Below are 18813 nucleotides of genomic sequence, written 5' to 3' on the forward strand. Positions count from 1 at the left end.
ACAGAATCCAACCACGTGGCACAGAAGGCCCGTCTGTCACACCAAATTAAAATCTGACCACTGAAGAGCTAGAGAGACAGTACTGTGGGCAGGGCACTTACCTTGCAGCTGGGCGCTTGCCGTGCACGTGGCCAACCTGCACTCTACCCCCAGCATCATGTATGGTTCCCCAAGCCCTCCACGACTCATCTCTGAGCACAGAGCCAGGAGTCATCCCTGAGAAGAGCCGAGTGTGGCCCCCAAACCAAAAATACAAGCATAAAGCAATATAAAAAAAATCTGATCACTTTCTTAAAACAGTATCAACCTGAGTGTTTGGCTGTGAGGTTCCTTTCTTCTCCTTTTACAACTGATGAGTATTTAGAGGGAAGGGACTTCAAGACAATGAAAATCCTATCCCTGATCTCTCACATACCAGTTTTAGCCTGAATTGATCTTTTTCAAAAAAATCTGAGTCAGCAATTATCATAATGATTGTCAATTAGCATTTTTTTTTTTGCTTTTTGGGTCACACCCGGCGATGCACAGGGGTACAGGGGTTACTCCTGGTTGTGCACTCAAGAATTACTCCTGGCAGTGCTCAGGGGACCATATGGGATGCTGGGAACCGAACCCGGGTCAGCTGCATGCAAGGCAAATGCCCTACCTGCTGTGCTATCGCTCCAGCCCAATTAGCGATTTTTTAAGTCCATGATTCTTTCTAGTTTATTAGGTGATGATTAGAGATTTTTAGCTGATTATTGGGATTTTTTAGCTGATTATTCAGGTGTTTTTTTTTTCTTTTTGGGTCACACCCGGCGATGCACAGGGGTTACTCCTGGCTCATGCACTCAGGAATTACTCCTGGTGGTGCTCAGGGGTGGGATGCTGGGAATTGAACCCGGGTTGGCCATGTGCAAGGCAAACGCCTACCTGCTGTACTTTCGCTCCAGCCCCCTATTAGGGATTTTTAACTCCGTGATTCTTTCTACATTTATTAGGTAATTGTTAGGGATTTTTAGTTGATTATTAGGGATTTTTTAGCTGTTAGAGATTTTTTAATTCTGAGATTCTTTCTACATTAGGTGATTATTAGGAATTTTTAGTTGGTTATTAAGGGATTTTACTGATTATTAGGGATTTTTTTTAATTCCATGATTCTTTCTACATTTATTAGGTGACTATTAGGGATTTTTAGCTGACTATTAAGGATTTCTTAATTCCATGATTCTTCCTACATTTTCCAGCTGACACTCTTCTGTGAGAAAGCTGCTCCATGTTTCCTCTTAGCAGCAGGTTCTCGCCGGTTCCTGTTTCCTCACTGCATCCGGGTCTGCCTGTCCTGCACTGACGGGAGGGCCCGGAGAGGGGGGACACCTCAGACCTTTCTGGCCGTCGGAACGTTGCAGGTGTCTGAGTGAGACTCCGAGAACGAAGGCTGGGCAAAGGTTTCATGCAAGAAGTACTGCAACTTTCCCCAAGGAAGACAGCCAAGGGGAAAGGGGTCTCCGGAAGTGAACCCCACACTCCCCAACCTCCAGTCCCGCCGTCTCCGAGCCCACTGGCGAGCTGTTCCTGAACATTCTGCTCTGCTGAGGACAGGGGCCTGTACACTGTGTCCAGCCACATTCCCTGCGTGGGGTTGACACTCAGGGACAAACAGACAAGAGAGGGCAGCACGACTGCTGAAAAACTAACATTCGCTCCAACAGAGAATGACAAAGAAAACCTTAAAGATGCCGGGTGGTGGTCCAGAGCGATAGCACAGCGGGGAGGGCGTTTGCCTTGCATGCGGCCAACCTGGGTTCGATCCCTGGCATCCCACATGGTCTCCCCAGCACTGCCAGGAGCAATTCCTGAGTGCAGAGCCAGGAGTAACCCCTGAGCATCGCTGGGTGTGACCCAGAAAGCAAAAAAGGTAAAAAATAAAAAATAATAAATGCCTGGTGCTTTATATTCCACAAATGAGTGCAGTCATTCTATGTCTGTCCCTCTCTCCCTGACTCATAAAGTAACAGAATGGGAGACTAACACCCAAGGATAATAGAGATAAGGGACAGGAGGATTGCTCCACGGCTTGGAAGCCAGCCTCACATGCTGTGGGAAAAGGCAGCTTGGATGGAGAAGGGACTACTAAGCAAATGATGCCTGAGGGGCTCGGTTGGGACGGGAGATGCGTGCTGAAAGTAGACCATGGACCACCAAACACAATGGCCGCTTAGTACCTGTACTGCAAACCATCACACCCAGGAGAGAGTAAAAGGGAATGTGCCTGCCACAGAGGCAGGTGGGGATGAGGTGGGTGGCGGGAGGGATACTGGGAACACTGGTGGAGGGATGGGTACTCGATCCTTGTATGACTGAAACATAATCACGAAAGTTTGTAAGTCTGTAACTGTATCTCATGGTGATTCATTAAAATATATAAAAAAAAAATGCCTGGTGCTCCTGTCTGTGGAATGGAAACCCGTCCCTACTGCTCCCAGCCCGGAGGCGGTGCAGGGAGAGACCTCCCGGGCACGGACAATGGAGAGTGTTCAGACAAGCGGAGCATGAGGAGGACGCGGTGCTCGGCCACTCTGCCCGGCCTGCCGGAACCAGAGATGACGGCGGGTAAGGCTCCAGCTGCCCCTCCCGCCGCCCCGCTGATGGCACCTGTCTCGCCCTCCCCCTCCTCCCACGGGGACCACCAGAACTTCTTTGTACCTAAGATGTGTGTGATCGCGCTGTGCGCCGGAGCGTGGGTTTTCCAAGCGAACCCTGCGAGCAAACGGGACACGGGCCCTGAGCACCCCCGCCCCGTCCCCCCACCATTCCCGAGTGCCGTGGCGCCAGGCCAAAGGCAGGCACGCACGGAGCAGATGGAGTCCTGGCAAGGTCTGCACTGTCCCTGCATTAGCAGCATCTGCTCATTACTCAGAACCTTCGCCTGCTTTATCTAATGCTCCAGGAAAAGCATTTTGATTTGATTCATTTCGGGACGGTAACGTGCAACACAATTAGTGGTAAAATCAAACTGGATGGCGGCCAGTGCTGACAATCGGAAACAAGGCGGAAGAAATATGAGGGCAGTGGGTTGGAATTCAAAAAATCACAACTGTGGTGCACCGGGCCAAATCGCAGCACCCCAGGTGGGCCCTCGGCGCTTCTGCGGGGCAAGGAGGCTGGAGAGGAAATCGGGCGCCTACTTTCTCCCAGAGCCACGGTCTGGGTGCCGCGGGACTGCCCGGGGCTCTGCCCCTGACAGCGGGGTCCAGAGGCTCACCTGGTCCCCAGACCCACCTTCCTGGGGGGACAGAGTCGTACAGTGCAGACCCACAAGGCACGGGTCCCTTAGTGCCACTGCAGGCCTGGCTGCTGCCCAGGGAAGGAACCAGAGCGCAGAACACGTATCCGAAGACTCCGCCGTGTCCTGCCCAGAAGTGGTGAGTCACGGATCCCCGGTTCTCGGGATCAGGGCGTGGCCCGGTCAGAACACAGCTGATGCCAGGAGAAGCGGGATGCTGGGCTCACTGCAGAGCCGACGGCCGCAGCCCACACTGGCCGGTGGGACAGGCCGAGTGGGGATGCGCACACGGGCGAGTCTGGAAGGAAGACGCCCCCTCCCCCAGGTGATCCTTGACCCGGGGGCAACCAAAGGCTTCAAGGCCTGTTATGGCCTGGCCAGACAGGCGATGACCTCTCTGACAGACCGGGCCCCCCGGAACTGCAGCTGCGGCCCCGTGTGAGGCAGAGATGGGAGACACCACGGTGGGGTCAGGGGAAGTGAGATTCGTGGCCACACCGCTCCAGGATGGACACTTGAGTCTCTTCCCGATTTGGATGTGGCACATGTTGCTTATCAATAGACCGACAATAGCCACAACAGCGGTCCTGAGTGTGACCCCCAGCAGAGGGACGAGGCACTCCGGTCAGTGGGGTGTGAAGAAGATCTAGCTCCCCCCAAGCGTTGTTCCTAAAGCCGCTGACGGGTGGGGGAGACAGCACTGCTGGGAGGGCGTTTGCCTGCACACGGCCAACCTGGGTTCAATCCCAGGCATCCCATATGTTCCTCCGAGCCCCACCAGGAGCGATTCCTGAGAGCAGAGTCAGGAGTTAGTCCTGAGTGTCACTGGGTAGGGCCCATACAAATAAACAAACAAAAGTGCTGAACAGTGAAAAGCCATTTGCTCGTGCCCTCGGCTCACAGGAGACTGCCTCTGCTGAACAGACCTGCCAGGCTCTCCGAGACCAGAAGGAACCCCAGTTTCCTCCACAGGCAGCGTGTGCTAAGCCCTGGTTCACAGGGGGCCCTGCTGCTTGCCGCCCCCGACACGGGCAATCTTTCAAGGCTCGTGTCAGTCGGTGGAAAAGGGCAAGAGGGAAAGGCCTCACACAACAGCAAGCCGTAACGAAAGCTCCTGGTTAAGGAAGGTGGAGGATACACAAAAATTCCCACACCTGTAATTCAGAAACGATGAAAGAAGGGTGAAACAAAAGTCACGGTTCGAGAAAGAAGAGGACCAAAAAGGGTGAAGTGTGGGGCCAGAATAGTAAGTCAGCAGGGAGGGTGTCTGCCTTGCACGCAGCCAACCCAGGTTCTGACCCTGACACCCCCCAAGCAGCACAAGGAGTAAACACAGAAGATAAGGGGGAGGATGAAGCCGAACTTCTCAATGTCTGTTTGTGTGCATTTGAACTGACATCCTGAGGCTGCATTACTGAGCCAAACCATTCAGACACAGGATCAGGCGCCAGGCAGGGGCGGAAGAGCACACAGTCTTGCACGCAGGATACTCCGGGGTCTATTTCCAGCACCACCAGGCGTGGTCCTCGTGGCCTACACTCTAGGCCTGAGTGGCTCTGGGAAAAACCCCGCACCAGCACCTGAAACAGGGAACTGCACCAGGGAGAGGCTCGGATCCGCATGCAGAAGGCCTCACTGCAGCAACAGAACCATATGGTCCTCCCGAACACCACTGGGAGTGATCCCCATGCAAGGAGCCAGGAGTGATCCTCCATGCACAGTGCCGGGAGTGATCCTTCATCCATGAAGCCAGGAGTGATCCCCATGCAAGGAGCTGGGAGTGATCCTCCATCCACAGAGCTGGGAGTGATCTCCACGCATGGAGCCGGGAGTCACCATCGGCATCTTTGGGTGTGGCCCCCAAAGCAAATAAGCTTTTTATAAAATAAATACTATAAAAGAAAAACAGCCTTAGGTTATAACATTTTTAAAAATCACTTACTTATGGGCTTTAAATATTAAAATCACACACAACTATCAGCTAGGAAACAAAATACACTTGAAGAGTAAATAAGGAACAGGAAGCGTCTGAGAGCTGGAAACAGGCTGCTCCCGAGCCCCGTCCTTCCCACCTGAGCCTCTTGACAACCCCCAAGAAAGAGCAACGGGGAAAGAGGCGGGGGAGACAGCTGTGGGCCCGGGGTCTGCCTGGCTGGCACAAAACGCGGACTCCGAGCTTGGTACACATGCCCCAGCCCAGAACGGCCAGGGGTGGCCCTGCCAGGGACCCAGGGCCTAGCACGGGAGGATAGCTCTGTGCACGGTCCCCGCGGCCAAGCGTCACCCGGAGTCCTCCAGGCTCCCCGGGGGGCCCCCACCCCACCCCCAAGTCAAACACAATTGAAAGGAAAAACGGTGGGAGAGGGCAAAGTGCAGAGAAAAGAGTGAAACCAACAGAAAAGATTTAAAAACGGGGCTGGAGAGATTGTACAGCAGGCAGGGCCCTCTCCGTGCTCACGGCTAGCCTGGGTTCCATCCCCATCGGGTCCCCTGAGCAGGATGGATGCAGGGCCAGGAGTAAGCCCCGAGCACCGCCGGGTGCGGCCCGTGGCCTCCCCAAAGAGACAACCCATAAATCAATGAAAATGTAAAACTAAAAAAAGTCCATGCACACTCTCAAGGAGAGACCAACGAGACGGGTGCGTGACGGCTCCATTCCCGCCTGCCGGGCCGGAGCGAGGACACAGCCGCCCACAGGCTCCTGTGACGCGCTGTGGTGGCGATTTGGCAATATTGATCCGGATATAAAGCACCTGTGGCCTCCCGCCCAGCAAGTGCGCGTGGTTTTGTCCCAGGGCTGCACTTCTCCAGTCCATCATGATCTTTGCAGCAGTGTGTAATAACAATCAAAGCTACAGTCCAAATGTGCCCGAGTGCGGGCCCTGCTAAATAAATCATAGTTCTGCCACATAAGGCAATCGCACACAGGCCGAACGCACACAAGGTTCATCTCAAAGTGCTCCCAGGACAAGCCACAGAGATGCGTCGCCGGGTAAGAGTCGCAAGGCAGGGAGCAGCCCTGGGAGTTGGCGTGTGGACGGGGAACAGGCCCAGGGGGCAGCAGGCAGGGGCACTCTGCTGCTTCTCAGACACTTTCTTCCACATTTTATGTTTCCCCCTTTGGTTTTGTTCTGCTTCCATTTCAGCGTTACATCAGAACCAAAAAACAAGTATTGAAAACAATCCACTGACTTCAGACTAGAAACACCCTAAAACACAGCTAAATAGCCCCTTCCACATATTGATCTTGAACCCTGAAGACATTCAAGGAGGAATTTACATTGCTAAGGATCTCGGTGTTTTTGCCTTTTTTGGTGGGGGGGTGGCACATATGGCGTGCTCGGGGCTTGCTCTTTGCTCTGGGTTCAAGTATCACTCCTGGAGGTGCTCCTATGGGGTACCAAGGATCAAACTTGCGTCGGCAGTGTGGAAGGCAAGTGCCCTACCCACTGTACTCTTGTTCCAGCCCTGCACCCTATAACCTGACAGCATTATTCACAAGAGCCCAGAAACGGGAACAAGCTTGAGTGTCAACGACAGGTGAGTGGGTCAAGATCTGATCCGTCGACACACAGTGAAGAACTACTTAGTTGTCAAAAAGGATGAAATCTTAAGAGCGCAGGGAGACAGCCCGGCAGGAGTGCAGCCCACCCGGCCTGTGCGAAACATGCTGACTCTCGGCACTGTCCCTGCTGCCGTGTGAGCCCTGGACCCACACGATGATCCCCAGCACCCTGCCGGCTATGACACCACGTTCACGAGAGACAGTCAAGTGTGAAGCCTGGCTCTTGGCAACGACTCGGACGGCTCCAGGGGCGCGACTGCTCTCCTCGCGGATGGACCACGGAAGAGCACAGCAGACCAGCCAGGGGGCTCCAAGCTGCATAAAACAGACCAGTGGTTCCTAGAGAGAGCGGGGAGGGAGGGAGGACCGGGCCAGGGAAAAGGGGTCAAGTGCATGGTGGCGTCAAGACAGGGGTGGACAGACGCTTTATGACCACACCCCGTCACGGTCCAGACGGACGTCAACCAGAGGTCGGCGGGAAAGAAGACCGATGTTGGCAGTGACCCCTGACCACTACCTCCCTCCGCCGCAGGGGGACATGTGGCTCCTCCCTCCCTGATCCCACCACCACGGGCCTGAGCGACGCTGCTCACTGGCATTTGCGGAGGCAGCACTCTGGCGTGTGTGCAGCAGATCCCAGTTTCCGTGGACTCTGGCAGCTCGAGCCATCCGGCCCGCAAACCCCCGTTGTCGTCCACGGGTGGCCCGAACTGCCAAGATCTCCGCCCCCTCCACCCCCCCGCCCCGAGCCGCCAACCGGCTCTGCACTTGGTTCTTTTCATTCCGTTCCAAAGAGATGGGGAGTGTTGGCGCAGCCAGGCACACCGTTCCCGCGGGCTCCCTCGTCCAGCACCTCGACGCCCAGCCGGGCTCCCGGGCCTCAGCTGGGCTCCGAGTTCTCTAGTGAAACCCTGGCACGGCCTCCAGTCCCCTGCACGGCCGTGGGCCCCCTGAAGTGACCGTGTGTGTGTGGCCCTGTCTGCAGTCGGGAGAGGCTCCAACGGGCGTCTGAGCTCAGACGCAGACCTTCGGGGGGCAGAGCCATTTGCAGAGTCCACAGCAACTGGCTGGGCAGCCGGACAGCGGCAGGTGCCCAGGCCGCTCACATCATCTCTCCAGGAACCCAATGACCGGTGGGAAATGGCACACAGTCCAGAGACGGCGAAGGCGGGGCCGTCACTGTCAAGATTGCCGTCCTCCTCCTGAGTAGCCCACAGATATGAGACCCCACTCAGGCCTCCCCTCCCCGAGGCTACACGGACCGAGATTTGCACCGGACCCGGGACCTGGGATGGGCGAGCGCAGGGACACTGACGCGCCCATCCTTGGGGTCTGGGGCAGGCGAAGACGAGCTGCTGGGAAGAGGCCAACGTGACACCAGGAGGCCAGGGGCCCGCGGGACGGGGTCACAGGCCAGTGCGGCCTCATGGGGGCCACTCCCGCCAGCTCTGGTCTGTCCGGCGCTTCATTCTCAGGCCACAAAACGAAGCTGTGCCCACCCTCACCTGGCCCCACACAGCTCGCCCGGCCGCCGTGCCAGCTCGCCCCGTCTCCGCCCTGTCTCTGCGCCCGAGCGCCAGGAGAAGGTGGGCGCTGGCTTTCGTTTTTCTATTTCCCTATTTGTCGGCAGATTATCTGTGTCTATTCATCCCTCTTTTCACTGTACCCTTTGGACCGGGCAGAGAATAAAGGAAAAGTAGGCCAAGTATATTTAATATTTTACACCAAACAAGTTATTTGCTTAAGATGGCTTGGCCAGCCTCGCACCTGGCACCAAACCCCAGGCCGACGGTTCCAGCAGGAATTAAACACCAGCTTTAATGGGTGCTGTGTTCCAAGGCCCTAATGCCTCGGGGGTGACTGGCCAACTCCTTCACAGAAAGACAAGAGTGCGGGAGTGGGGGGAGGGAGTGTGTGTGAGTGTGTGTATGTGTGTGTATGCCTGTGTGTGTGCACGCGTGTGCGTGTGTGTGTACATGTGTGCGTGCGGGCACTCACACGTATAGATGGGTGGATTCCCGGGGGCACCGGCCACAGATGCTTAATTTCCGTAAAGCTTGTTTCATCCCTTGGTGGGGCGGCGGGCTGCAGGCACTCACCGTCCTCGTAAGCGGCCACGGCCAGCGAGCTGTTTATCTTCACGAAGGAGACGTAGGGCTGCAACCCGGGCTCGTCCTCGTCGTACTCCGACTCCAGAAAGGGGGCGACGTAGTCCCAGGTGCGCGTGTCCCACACCCGCACATCCCCGGAGGTGTATCTGCAAGAGAAGGGCCACTTCAGCCTCAGGTCTGCTCGCCCCCCCCCCCCCCCCCCCCCGCTGCCCCCGGAGTCAGGTCCTGCCCGTGCGGCCACACTGTTCACGCGGGGGGACTCCGACAGGAGACACTGAGCTTGCGAGAGCCAGTCACGTCTCACGTGCCCTCAAAGGTGGTGACTGCATACGGGAGTGGGCGGGGCAGGCTGGGGACCAAGCCTGGCCTTGGGCAATCCGGGAGCAGGCGGCTCCTGTCCACTCTCCTGCTAACGGGCCGTGTGCAGAAACATGCCCGAGGAACACTGTTTTCCCTCTCCCTCTCCTCTTCTCCCTCTCTCCTCCACCCCGTCCCACCCTCCCTCCCTCCCTCTTGCCCTCCCCTTCTCTTCCTCTCTCCCTCTCTTTCCATCTCTCTTTTTCTGTCTCTGTCTGTCTCTGTCTCTCTGACTGTCTCTGTCTCTCTCTCTCTCTCTCTCTCTCACACACACACACACAGATGCTAAGGACTAATGGTCTTACAGGCACACGCTTTCTAATACCTCACCCATGCATCAGATTTGACTGATTAAAGTCCCTGAAGACTAATTGATTTGCTGAAACAATTAAATCTTGCCTTTAGCAGCCAGACACTGCTGCCTTCTCGAGAAAGCTCCCGCAGAAATACACGAGTATCCCTGGCTGACCCACTCAGAAAGCAGGTGGCCCTCTCCTGGGGCCCTGCCACCCCAGCAAACGGCTCTGTCCAGCATGGCCCGGGAAGGACGGGCGCGGAGGAGCCCGGCCCTGCAGCTGCCGCCTGCCACAGTGCCGAGTCTCTCGCATCTGCTATGGGGGTCTGCAGCATGGGGCGAAACGCAGATTTGGGGATCTCCTGGACCTAGGGTCTCCCTTCTGGGCTTCCTACTCCCACACTCAAAGGGCCGAACCGAATTCTGGGAATCACTTGGTTGCTGAAGTGTAGACCAACTGCACAGAGCCTCCCAATGATGAGGCCAAAGCACGGGGGGGGGGGGGGGGGGGGGGCGGGGGGGTGCGGAGTAAGTGGGAGTAAGTAGAGCCGCCTTCTCTTTCGATTTTTTTTGAAGTTTTTTAATGAATCACCATGAGATACAGTTACAGACTTACAAACTTTCATGATTATGCTTCATTCATACAATCGAGTACCCAATTTCCACCAGTGCCCATTCTCCACCACCAGTGTTCCCAGTATCCCTCCTGCCACCCCCTGCCACTGTGGCAGGCACATTCCCTCTTTCTCTCTCTCTCCTTTTAGGCGTTATGGTTTGCAACACAGGTAGTAAGTGGCCACCGTGTTTGGTCCATAGTCTACTTTCAGCACGCATCTCCCATTCTTCCCCGGTTTCTGCCACAACGCTGGAAACCCCCGCAGTCTCCCTGCAGGGCAGAGTTGGGGGAGCGTGGGGAGCAGGTGGAGAGAGGGGCGAGCCTTCTCAGGTCGGGCTGCCCTGACCCTGGGCTCACACCGACCCTTCCGGGCACCATTCCCCTGGGGACCTGGCACTAGGTCACCGGGGCAGGGGTGCCACAAACTCCTGGCAGCCCAGACATCTGCGTCCACGTGTTCCCAGCGGGCAGCCACTACTGACAAACATGGCCAAGCGCCCTCCACTCCCGCAGTCTGCCCGACCTTCTTCTCCACGGCCAATCACACCTGGGCTCCCACGCCCCTGTCCCCAGCACCACTGATCCCCTCCCCAACCCAATGTCCCCCTCTGGGGCCATCGGATCTCGGCAGCCTCCTCAGGGCTAGCAGTGAAGAAGAGGTGGCCGGCTGGGGTATCCACAACGAATCCCTGGCTGGCTGGGCAGCGCCCCACTCTTCAGCCACTGCCAACCCGCAGTGCGGAGTCAGAGACAGACACACAGCGCTCGCCTTTGCCTCCTTGCAGTTACTTCCCGTGAATCAAAGCAGACTGCCATAAAAAGTAAGCTCAATGGGGTTGGAGCAATAGCACAGGGTGTTTGCCTTGTACGCGGCCAACCCAGGTTTGATTCCCAGCATCCCATATGGTCCCCTGAGCACCGCCAAGGGTGATTCCCTAGTGCAGAGCCAGGAGTAACCCCTGTGCATCGCTGGGTGTGACCCCAAAAGAAAAAAAAATAAAGTAAGCTCAATTCTTTTGATAAGCATTTGAGAACAGTGATGCCTGTTTAAATTCATGCCGATCTTTGTGGGCAAACCACAGACATTCTGCAGCAGGTGACTGGGGTGGGGGGTGGGGAAGGAGAAAGCCGGCTCCTTTCTGCCGGGGACAGAGAAGAAAGCGCCCCCCACCCCCACCCCCACCCCGGCGTGGGTACGGCAGAGCTCTGGCGTCGGAGTGGGGCTGACCACAGCAGGGCGGGGCAGACTCGGTGCCGATGGCTCCTGCTAAGAGAAGAAACTGGCATGGCGGTGAGGTGGGGTGCCGGCCTGGGCAGCGGGACCTGGACCAGCCTCGCTGTGAGCTGAAAGCGCTTCCCTGCCCTGGCCCGGAGAACAGCTCTGAGCGGAGGGAGGCGAGTGGCAGATGCCTTCATGGCTGCCTAATGACAATTACGCGCAACCAATTAAGACAGGGCGTGACAGTTGCATTGTCGTGAGCTTGTGGGCCCGGCGCTGATGGCCCTCTGATTAGTGGTCATGTGGAGCACAACTGCGGTGAACACAGCCGCTGCTCGAAGGACACTAAAGGAAAAGGGAGAGAGAAAGGGGTCTTTTTGCAAAGGAGGAAGGCTGACCCTGCCCGTGGCAGGGGCCCGGGCAGGGTCAAAGCGCTCCCCCCACTTTCCTAAGCCCCCTGCTTCCACACCCGGCAAGGATGAGTTCATCTCCAAAGAAATAGGTCAGAGACCAGAGCTGATTTTCTGTTGAAAGGACGGGAAGAGAGTCTCTCCAAAGCGCCACACGCCAGAGGAACTGCCAATCCCAACTGATTTACCAGAGAGCGTTCGTTAACATACTAGTAAGTCTCTAAGAAGCAGAATACATACTTGGACCCCCTCCCCACCCCCACCCCCCAAAAAAAGAACAGCAGACACAACTGTTAAAAAGCACCATTAGGGGTCGGAGCAATAGTACAGTACATATAGTACAGTACAGTACAAATAGTACAGTACAAATAGTACATATAGGCTTGCCTGGGCTGACTGGGTTCAAACCCTGGCCTGGCAGTGATCTCTGAGTGCAGAGCCAGGAGTCACCCCAAGAATCATCGGGTATGATACGAAACGAGCAGGAAGGCACTTTTCACTGTTTTTCTCACCGGTGTGGGGGGTGGGGGCAAGGCAGGGCCAGCACTTGCCTGCTGAACAGTCTTTATCACGGGGCCCCCTAGAGCCTGCGGGACGCTGGGCAACGTCCTGCTGATTGGAAAATGCTGAGGAGCAAATGCCAACGACCTGGGTGAGAAGGAAGGAGTATTCTGATCGCCCAGCTGAGATCCATAGAGGTCGCCCGGTTTTCCTTGCTCCCTTCCGCCAAGAGCCTCTCCGCCTTCTGGGCCGTCAGTGTCTTTAAATAAATTCGGCTTTTAAGAACAGTCCTCACTCCGGTGCAATGTGGGGAATCGATCGTTCTCCATGCTGTGACTCAGACTTGCAGGCCTCGGTCCCTGCACCCCTTCATCAATCCCCCTCACACACGCACTCAAGCACACACACATGCACACATGCATACACATGTGCACATGCATACACACGTACACACACATATACCATCCGTGGTCCAACCGGAAGGCATGAGCGAGGCAAATGGCCCAGGTGCTGGCAGGGAGCGTGGGCTGGGCACAGGTGCCACAGGTGCTTCACAGGGGCCACAGGACACCATCGGCAACGGCTCCCACTCACACAGCCCGCCGGGAGACACAGGCCTGCTCCAACAGGAACCCTGGGCTGAGGCCTCGGGCGGGAAGAGACCCTGGCTTCCGGAATGCAGGTCACGCAGTGGTGAAGGAGTGGGAGCATCCCCACCCACCCGCCAGAAACCAGATTCTGTGGGGGGAGGAAGGCCAGCTAATGTACACGCTGCCCGCCGCCCGCTCCCCACCACAACCCCGGGGGTCTCGGCTGAATAACCCAGTCGGCTCTGCATGCGGGAGGGAAGCCCCTGGCCCCGCCTGGGTTCCGGTGTTGGCTCTGCCCTTCCCCCGCCCCGTCTCACAGCCAGGAACGTCCTGCCTTCCCCTCCTCTCCTCTTGGTCCTCTCAAGCCAAGGATGTGCCTCCTGGCCCGGGCAGAGGCTGGGGGCCAGTACACACCTGGGCGCAGCCAGTGGGGAGCAAACGAACCTGCAGGCTTAAGCTCAGGAGGCGGAAGTGCTTTGACGTCTACGGACTTGAGCCCGGAGCAACGGGACAGCAGGTAGGGCGCTTGCCTGGCACGCAGCTGATGTAGGTCTGATCCCCGGCACCCCATACAATCCCCTGAGCCCTCCCGGAGCGACCCCCGAGCTCAGAGCCAGGAGCCAGCCCTGAGTACTGCCAGGTGTGGCCCCACCACAAGCAAAAGTCTAAGGGGCGACTGGGAAGAGCACGACCCTCAAAGTGCAGAGACCCCGTTTCAAGACACCTCACTGACTGAACGTGCAGAAGCCCGAGAAACTGGTCACGCCACTCCCTCCTTTCCTCAGGAGCGCCGAAGACGACAGATCAATGGAATCGAGAGTATTTACTGTTTTCGATGAAACACGACTGCGTCGTATGATGCAATTAACAAAATGAAGCCCAGCCCGCAGCCCCGTCTTTCCGTGGAAATGCACCGCTGCAAACAGCCCGGGCAAGCGCAAGACGCATCAATTGAAAACTGATGAAGCTCTTAATGGACCCTACGAGAGAGATGCACTGCACACTTAAAACTGTTTTCCATACATCTTGGTTAATCACAATCAATAGCGCCGGAGTCGCTGACGCTCATGCAGGGCCCCTGGAGCTGAGGCCCTGCCTGGCGTCCCTTGGAGAGCCCGAGACGGGAGACGGGTAAATGCAGTCATGAGCTCACCAGTGTTTATGCGGGGCGTTCTGCAGCTCCGCCGTGACGGCGGTAATGAATGCCGCGCTCTCCTGGAGGCGCTTATCGATACCTTACCTCAGACTTATTTACCAGAAGGGCACGGCCGCCTCGTGGCAGAAAACGAAATACAGAAAATTCTCAAGTATTTTTAACAGGAGGTCCCTAACGGCTACGGATCGAATTCCTTATGGGAAACCATCCGCTGTCATCATCGGCAGCGGCACAAAATCTATCCAAAGTCAGGCTGCGAGGAAAACGGTCAAGACAAAAGGCGTTTTTTTTTTTTGTTTTGTTCTGTTTTCCTTCAAGGAGACCACAAGAAAGCGTGTCCTCAGTAAGAACCTGAGAGGGGCGTCATCTGTCTAAACAAACTCGTTTCCCGCACGGGCGCCCGCAGCACACCCATGGTCTCGAAGAGTCGCACAGGAATCCAGAGGTCGCTCCATCTTTTGTCTACACGCTTGAAATAAGGAGAGCGTGGGAAGTGCCATCTTTCAGCTGCTGAAACTCAGAGCAGATCCCACTTCCGGTCTAAGCCGTAGGTCCACACCCCGGAGGACAGAGAGGAGAGGAAGTGCCCGGGACCCTTCTCAGGTAGAGAAGAGCCGAGATCCTGCACGGGCCAGTGATGCCCTCTGAGGGGAGCGCCAAGCCGAAGTCCTGGCTCCTCCTGGCACATGTGGGAACTGCACCCTGGTGAGGGAGGTCGCCTGAGGGAGAAAGCCACTGAGGATGTGGAGGGGAGAAGCCCTGCCCAAAGAGATGCTTGATTTTTTGGGGGGGTGGGGAGGGCTGGGGGCTCACTCAGGGATGCTCAGGCGTCATTCCTAGCTCGACACTCAGCAGCTAGTCCTGGTGGTGCTTGGGAGAACGTATGGGAAGCCGGGGATCGAACCCGGGTCAACCACATGCAAGGCCAGTGCTGCACTGACTCTCCAGCCCCTGAGGAGCTTGATACCTCTGCAGGCTGCGAGGGGCGATGGCCGTCTGGAGAATAGGGCCGGCAGAGACCACGCAGGGTCACGGGTCTCCAGGGGCCAGGAGGGGAGTTGATGGCCCAGCTCCCTACCCCCCCACCACACACACCCCCTCGGGCATCTGAGAGAAGCTGGGGGTGAGTGGAGGGGGCCCGGGTCTCCAGGGAGCCCCCAGGAATGACCTTCTCTGGCTGAGCTTTACCTGAGCACCCCCCACCCCCCTACACCAGGCCAACTCACGGTTCGGCCAGGGCAGAGTGGGGAGTAAGAACAGTTCTGAGTCTGCAGCACAGGATGGACAGACAGACAGATGCCGCCCTCACTTCAGCTCACAGGGCCTGTTTCCTCAGGGAGAAACGCTTCGTTGGAAACACTTTCTAGGAAAGTTCTAGGAAAGACGACAAACCAGAACAGAGGACAGCCGTGCTTCCTGGTCGCTGACGAGCAGGGACCCCGTCCACAGGACACGGCATGCACGTGGGGAAGACGCCTCTGGGCCTCTGAGAACAGGCAGTAGTGGCCCAGCCCCGAGAGAGAGAGAGAGAGAGAGAGAGAGAGAGAGAGAGAGAGAGAGAGAGAGAGAGAGAATGCGCACGCGAGCCAGGCTGAGGTGGGGTGGGGGGCGGGGTGGACGATCGGCTCCCAACAGAAGTTCCACCCCGCAGAGAAAGGACAGACTTAAGCTGGAACTGCAGAGGGAGAATTGGGATGTGTAGTCACATCCGAACAAACTGCAGTTCCCCAGCAGCTCAGGGAGCAGCCCAGGCACTGCTGGGGCAACACCAACACAAAACCATTGCTCTCAAGAGCAAAGAGGAGATGAGTGCTGGAACCTTCTGGAATGCTCTGTATCATTTCCATGGAGCCAAATAAGGCGAGAGAGAAAGAGAGAGAGAGAGAGAGAGAGAGAGAGAGAAAGTGGCGGGAAAGGCCCTGGGCGGCCCAAAGCTGCTGTGGCGAGTGCAGGTGCCTAGGGCCCGTGGGAAGATGCAGAAGGGCCCCAGCTCTGACGGGGGCGGGGGGGGTGGTCAGGAGGACAGGAGGAAGGGCTGGGCCGGACAAACTGGGCTATGACTCCGGACGCAGGCAGGGATGCTCTGGAGAGGTCACACAGTCTCAATCTGGCGAACAGAAAAGATTGATCCCCCCAAGCCATGGGCTCCACCTGTGGGAACCGAGCCCAGAACCGATCAACTGTGGCAGGACGACGGGAGGACTTTGCCACTGCACACAGGACTGGAATTGAGAGTTTTTATGATAAACATGTGCAGTTGGTGTCACTCGGGCTCCCACACCCCAAAATTAACAGTCCGCAGCAATTCAGAAGAAAATAATGTGGATGCTTAAAAAAGTTAAAATTGGGGCTAGAGTGATAGCACAGGGTGGGGGGGAGGGCGTTTGCCTTGCACGTGGCAGACCCGGGTTCGGTTCCCAGCATCCCATAGGGTCCCCCGAGCACCGCCAGGAGTAATTCCCTGTACATCGCTGGGTGTGACCCCAAAAACAAATATATAAATAAATAAATAATAAAAATTATTTCAAAGTGAAATAGCCGTATCAAATGATGTTCCGGGGAAAATCAGGACCTCATCATCAGTGGTCCTGGGAGCTGCAGAGATGCGCTGGGCAGGAGTGGGCAGTGGGCAGTACGCACAACTGGCCAGAGGAGGAGACCACCCTGGGGCAGGCCGTCAAGATGGGGCTGGGTGTGAGGCTGGAGCAACAGTACAGTGTGTGTGTGTGTGGGGGGGGGGGGGCTTGTTTTGCCTGTGGCCAAGCCTGGTTTGGTCCCCCAAGCCCTAGTAGGAGTGATCCTTGAGCACAGAGCCAGAGTAAGACCTGAGCATCACCAGGTGTGCCCCCCAAAACAAATAGAAAGGAAGGGGGGGAAGAGGGGAGGGAAGTGAGAAGGGGTAGGGAGGGGAGGGAGGGAGGGGAGGGAGGGAGCTCTCTGAGGGGCATGAAATGTTCTGGGTGGAGAGTGGTTTGCGTCCACATCTGGTGAACCTGCTGAAACTCATGAGCAGTTGAAGCGGGCACATGTTACAGTACCTGAATTACCTTTCAGTGAAGTAAAACAAGATATGCTCAGAAGTAACTAAGCAGAGCAGTGAGGGCGAACCCCAAGGCGGCCGGGGATAGTGATGAAGAGAGAGAAAGTGGAAACCCTCCCTGAGGGTCTGAGGAGGGCAGAGACCAGTGAGCCCCAAAGCCCTGGGGGCCTGTCGGCAGGGGCCTGGCCACCCTACCGGGTGGGTGAGTGTGTGGGCACTCTAGGGGCACTCTGGTTCTATGTGAAAAGATGAGGAGGGAGGCAGAGAGGAGAAATGCCCACTCAGGGGCCAGCCAGAGTGAGAACGCACCCAGGCGTCAGCAGCACAATTCCAGACCCCGACGGAAGCCTTGGGAGATGGAAGCCCAGGGAGCCCCGAAGCCGGTTTCCCACCCTGCTGCTATAATCAACTCCACGTCACATACTGCAAAGCAAAAACGCAGAAAAGTAAACTTCCAAATTCCGTTTGTGTGTGTGGGGGGGGGAAGGGAGAGAGAGACAGAGACAACAGGGGAGAGAGAGAATCAGAAAGGGAAGCAGTCAAATAAGCCGAGCAAGGGAAAGGTCAGAGCCCGAGCCAGACAGGGCGCAGCGGCCACTGTCTCTTTAAAAAGCCCCTCGGAGAGAGCCGGGTGGGTAAACACAACATTGATTGGGGATGAGGCAACCACAAACACCGCTGTCTCAAATGAAAAGGGATTCAAGTTCTGACCCAGAAAACAAGCATCGTAACCGCCAGATGAAACTTTAATGATGAACACAAGATGCTGCACACAGAAGCGCAACTGAAACATCTGCCGGGAGCCGCATGGGAGGGTCTCTGAGAGGGACCGCCAGGAGCCTCTCGACCCGCAGATCAAGTTGCAGCCAATCGATGGCCTGACTCCAGCATCACTTTGCTCCAGGCCTGATCGCCCAGCTGACCCCCAGGGAGCGGAGGGCTGGGAGGAGGAGGCAGGCCGGACCCTAGGCTTGCGCCAAGCCCCCTCTTCAACTCAGACTCCCGGCTCCCGGGGTGCGGGCACAATTCTGTCCCCAGGTGCCTTCTGAGAGGGAGCCTTGGAGCCAGAAGGGTCCAAGGAGCTTTCGGGGTTCCAGGGAAGTTCAGAACTTTGGTGCAAAGGAAGCCAGGAAGCAGGATGGCTCGGGTCCCACTCGCCAGCAAGGGTCAGCAGCCTGAAGGCCAGCTCAGCCGGGGCGGAGAGAAAGTCAGCGCTTCCCATCAAAGTCCGTCTAAACCAGCTGCCCAGAGGAAGGGTTCCAGCCAGAAGGGAAATATGCCACGTGGTATTTCTTTTTGGGTCACACCCGGCGATGCTCAGGGGTTCCTCCTGGCTCTGCACTCAGGAATTACTCCTGGAGGTGCTCAGGGGACCAATGAGATGCTGGGAATCGAAACCGGGTTGGCTGCATGCAAGGTAAATACCCTACCAACCGTACTATCACTCCAGCCCCAAGCACCTGGTATTTCTTGTCCAAAGCAAAATGATTTCTTCTGGGGGATTGGAGCAATAATACGGAGGGTAGGGTGCCTGCCTTGTACACAGCCGACCTGGATTCAATTCCCGGCACCATATATGGTCCCCTGAGCCCACTGGGAGTAATTTCTGAGCTCAGAATCTGGAATAAGCTTGAGCACTGCCGGGTGTGGCCCCAAAACAAAAACAAAAAAAGACTTTTTCCTAAGAA

At 56.7% G+C, this 18813-nt stretch overlaps 1 protein-coding gene across 1 annotated transcript in view; it reads right to left on the reverse strand.

Moving 5' to 3' along the window:
* Window positions 1-18813, reverse strand: part of FBXW8 (F-box and WD repeat domain containing 8) — an 83365-nt gene that overhangs the window by 37456 nt on the left and 27096 nt on the right. The window contains exon 5 of the mRNA XM_056131059.1: window positions 8930-9087. Within this exon, the coding sequence (XP_055987034.1) occupies window positions 8930-9087 (158 nt within the window). The remainder of the gene's footprint in view (window positions 1-8929; window positions 9088-18813) is intronic.

This window comes from Sorex fumeus, unplaced genomic scaffold (assembly GCF_029834395.1).
Source record: "Sorex fumeus unplaced genomic scaffold, SorFum_2.1 ptg000083l, whole genome shotgun sequence".
NCBI lineage: Eukaryota > Metazoa > Chordata > Mammalia > Eulipotyphla > Soricidae > Sorex > Sorex fumeus.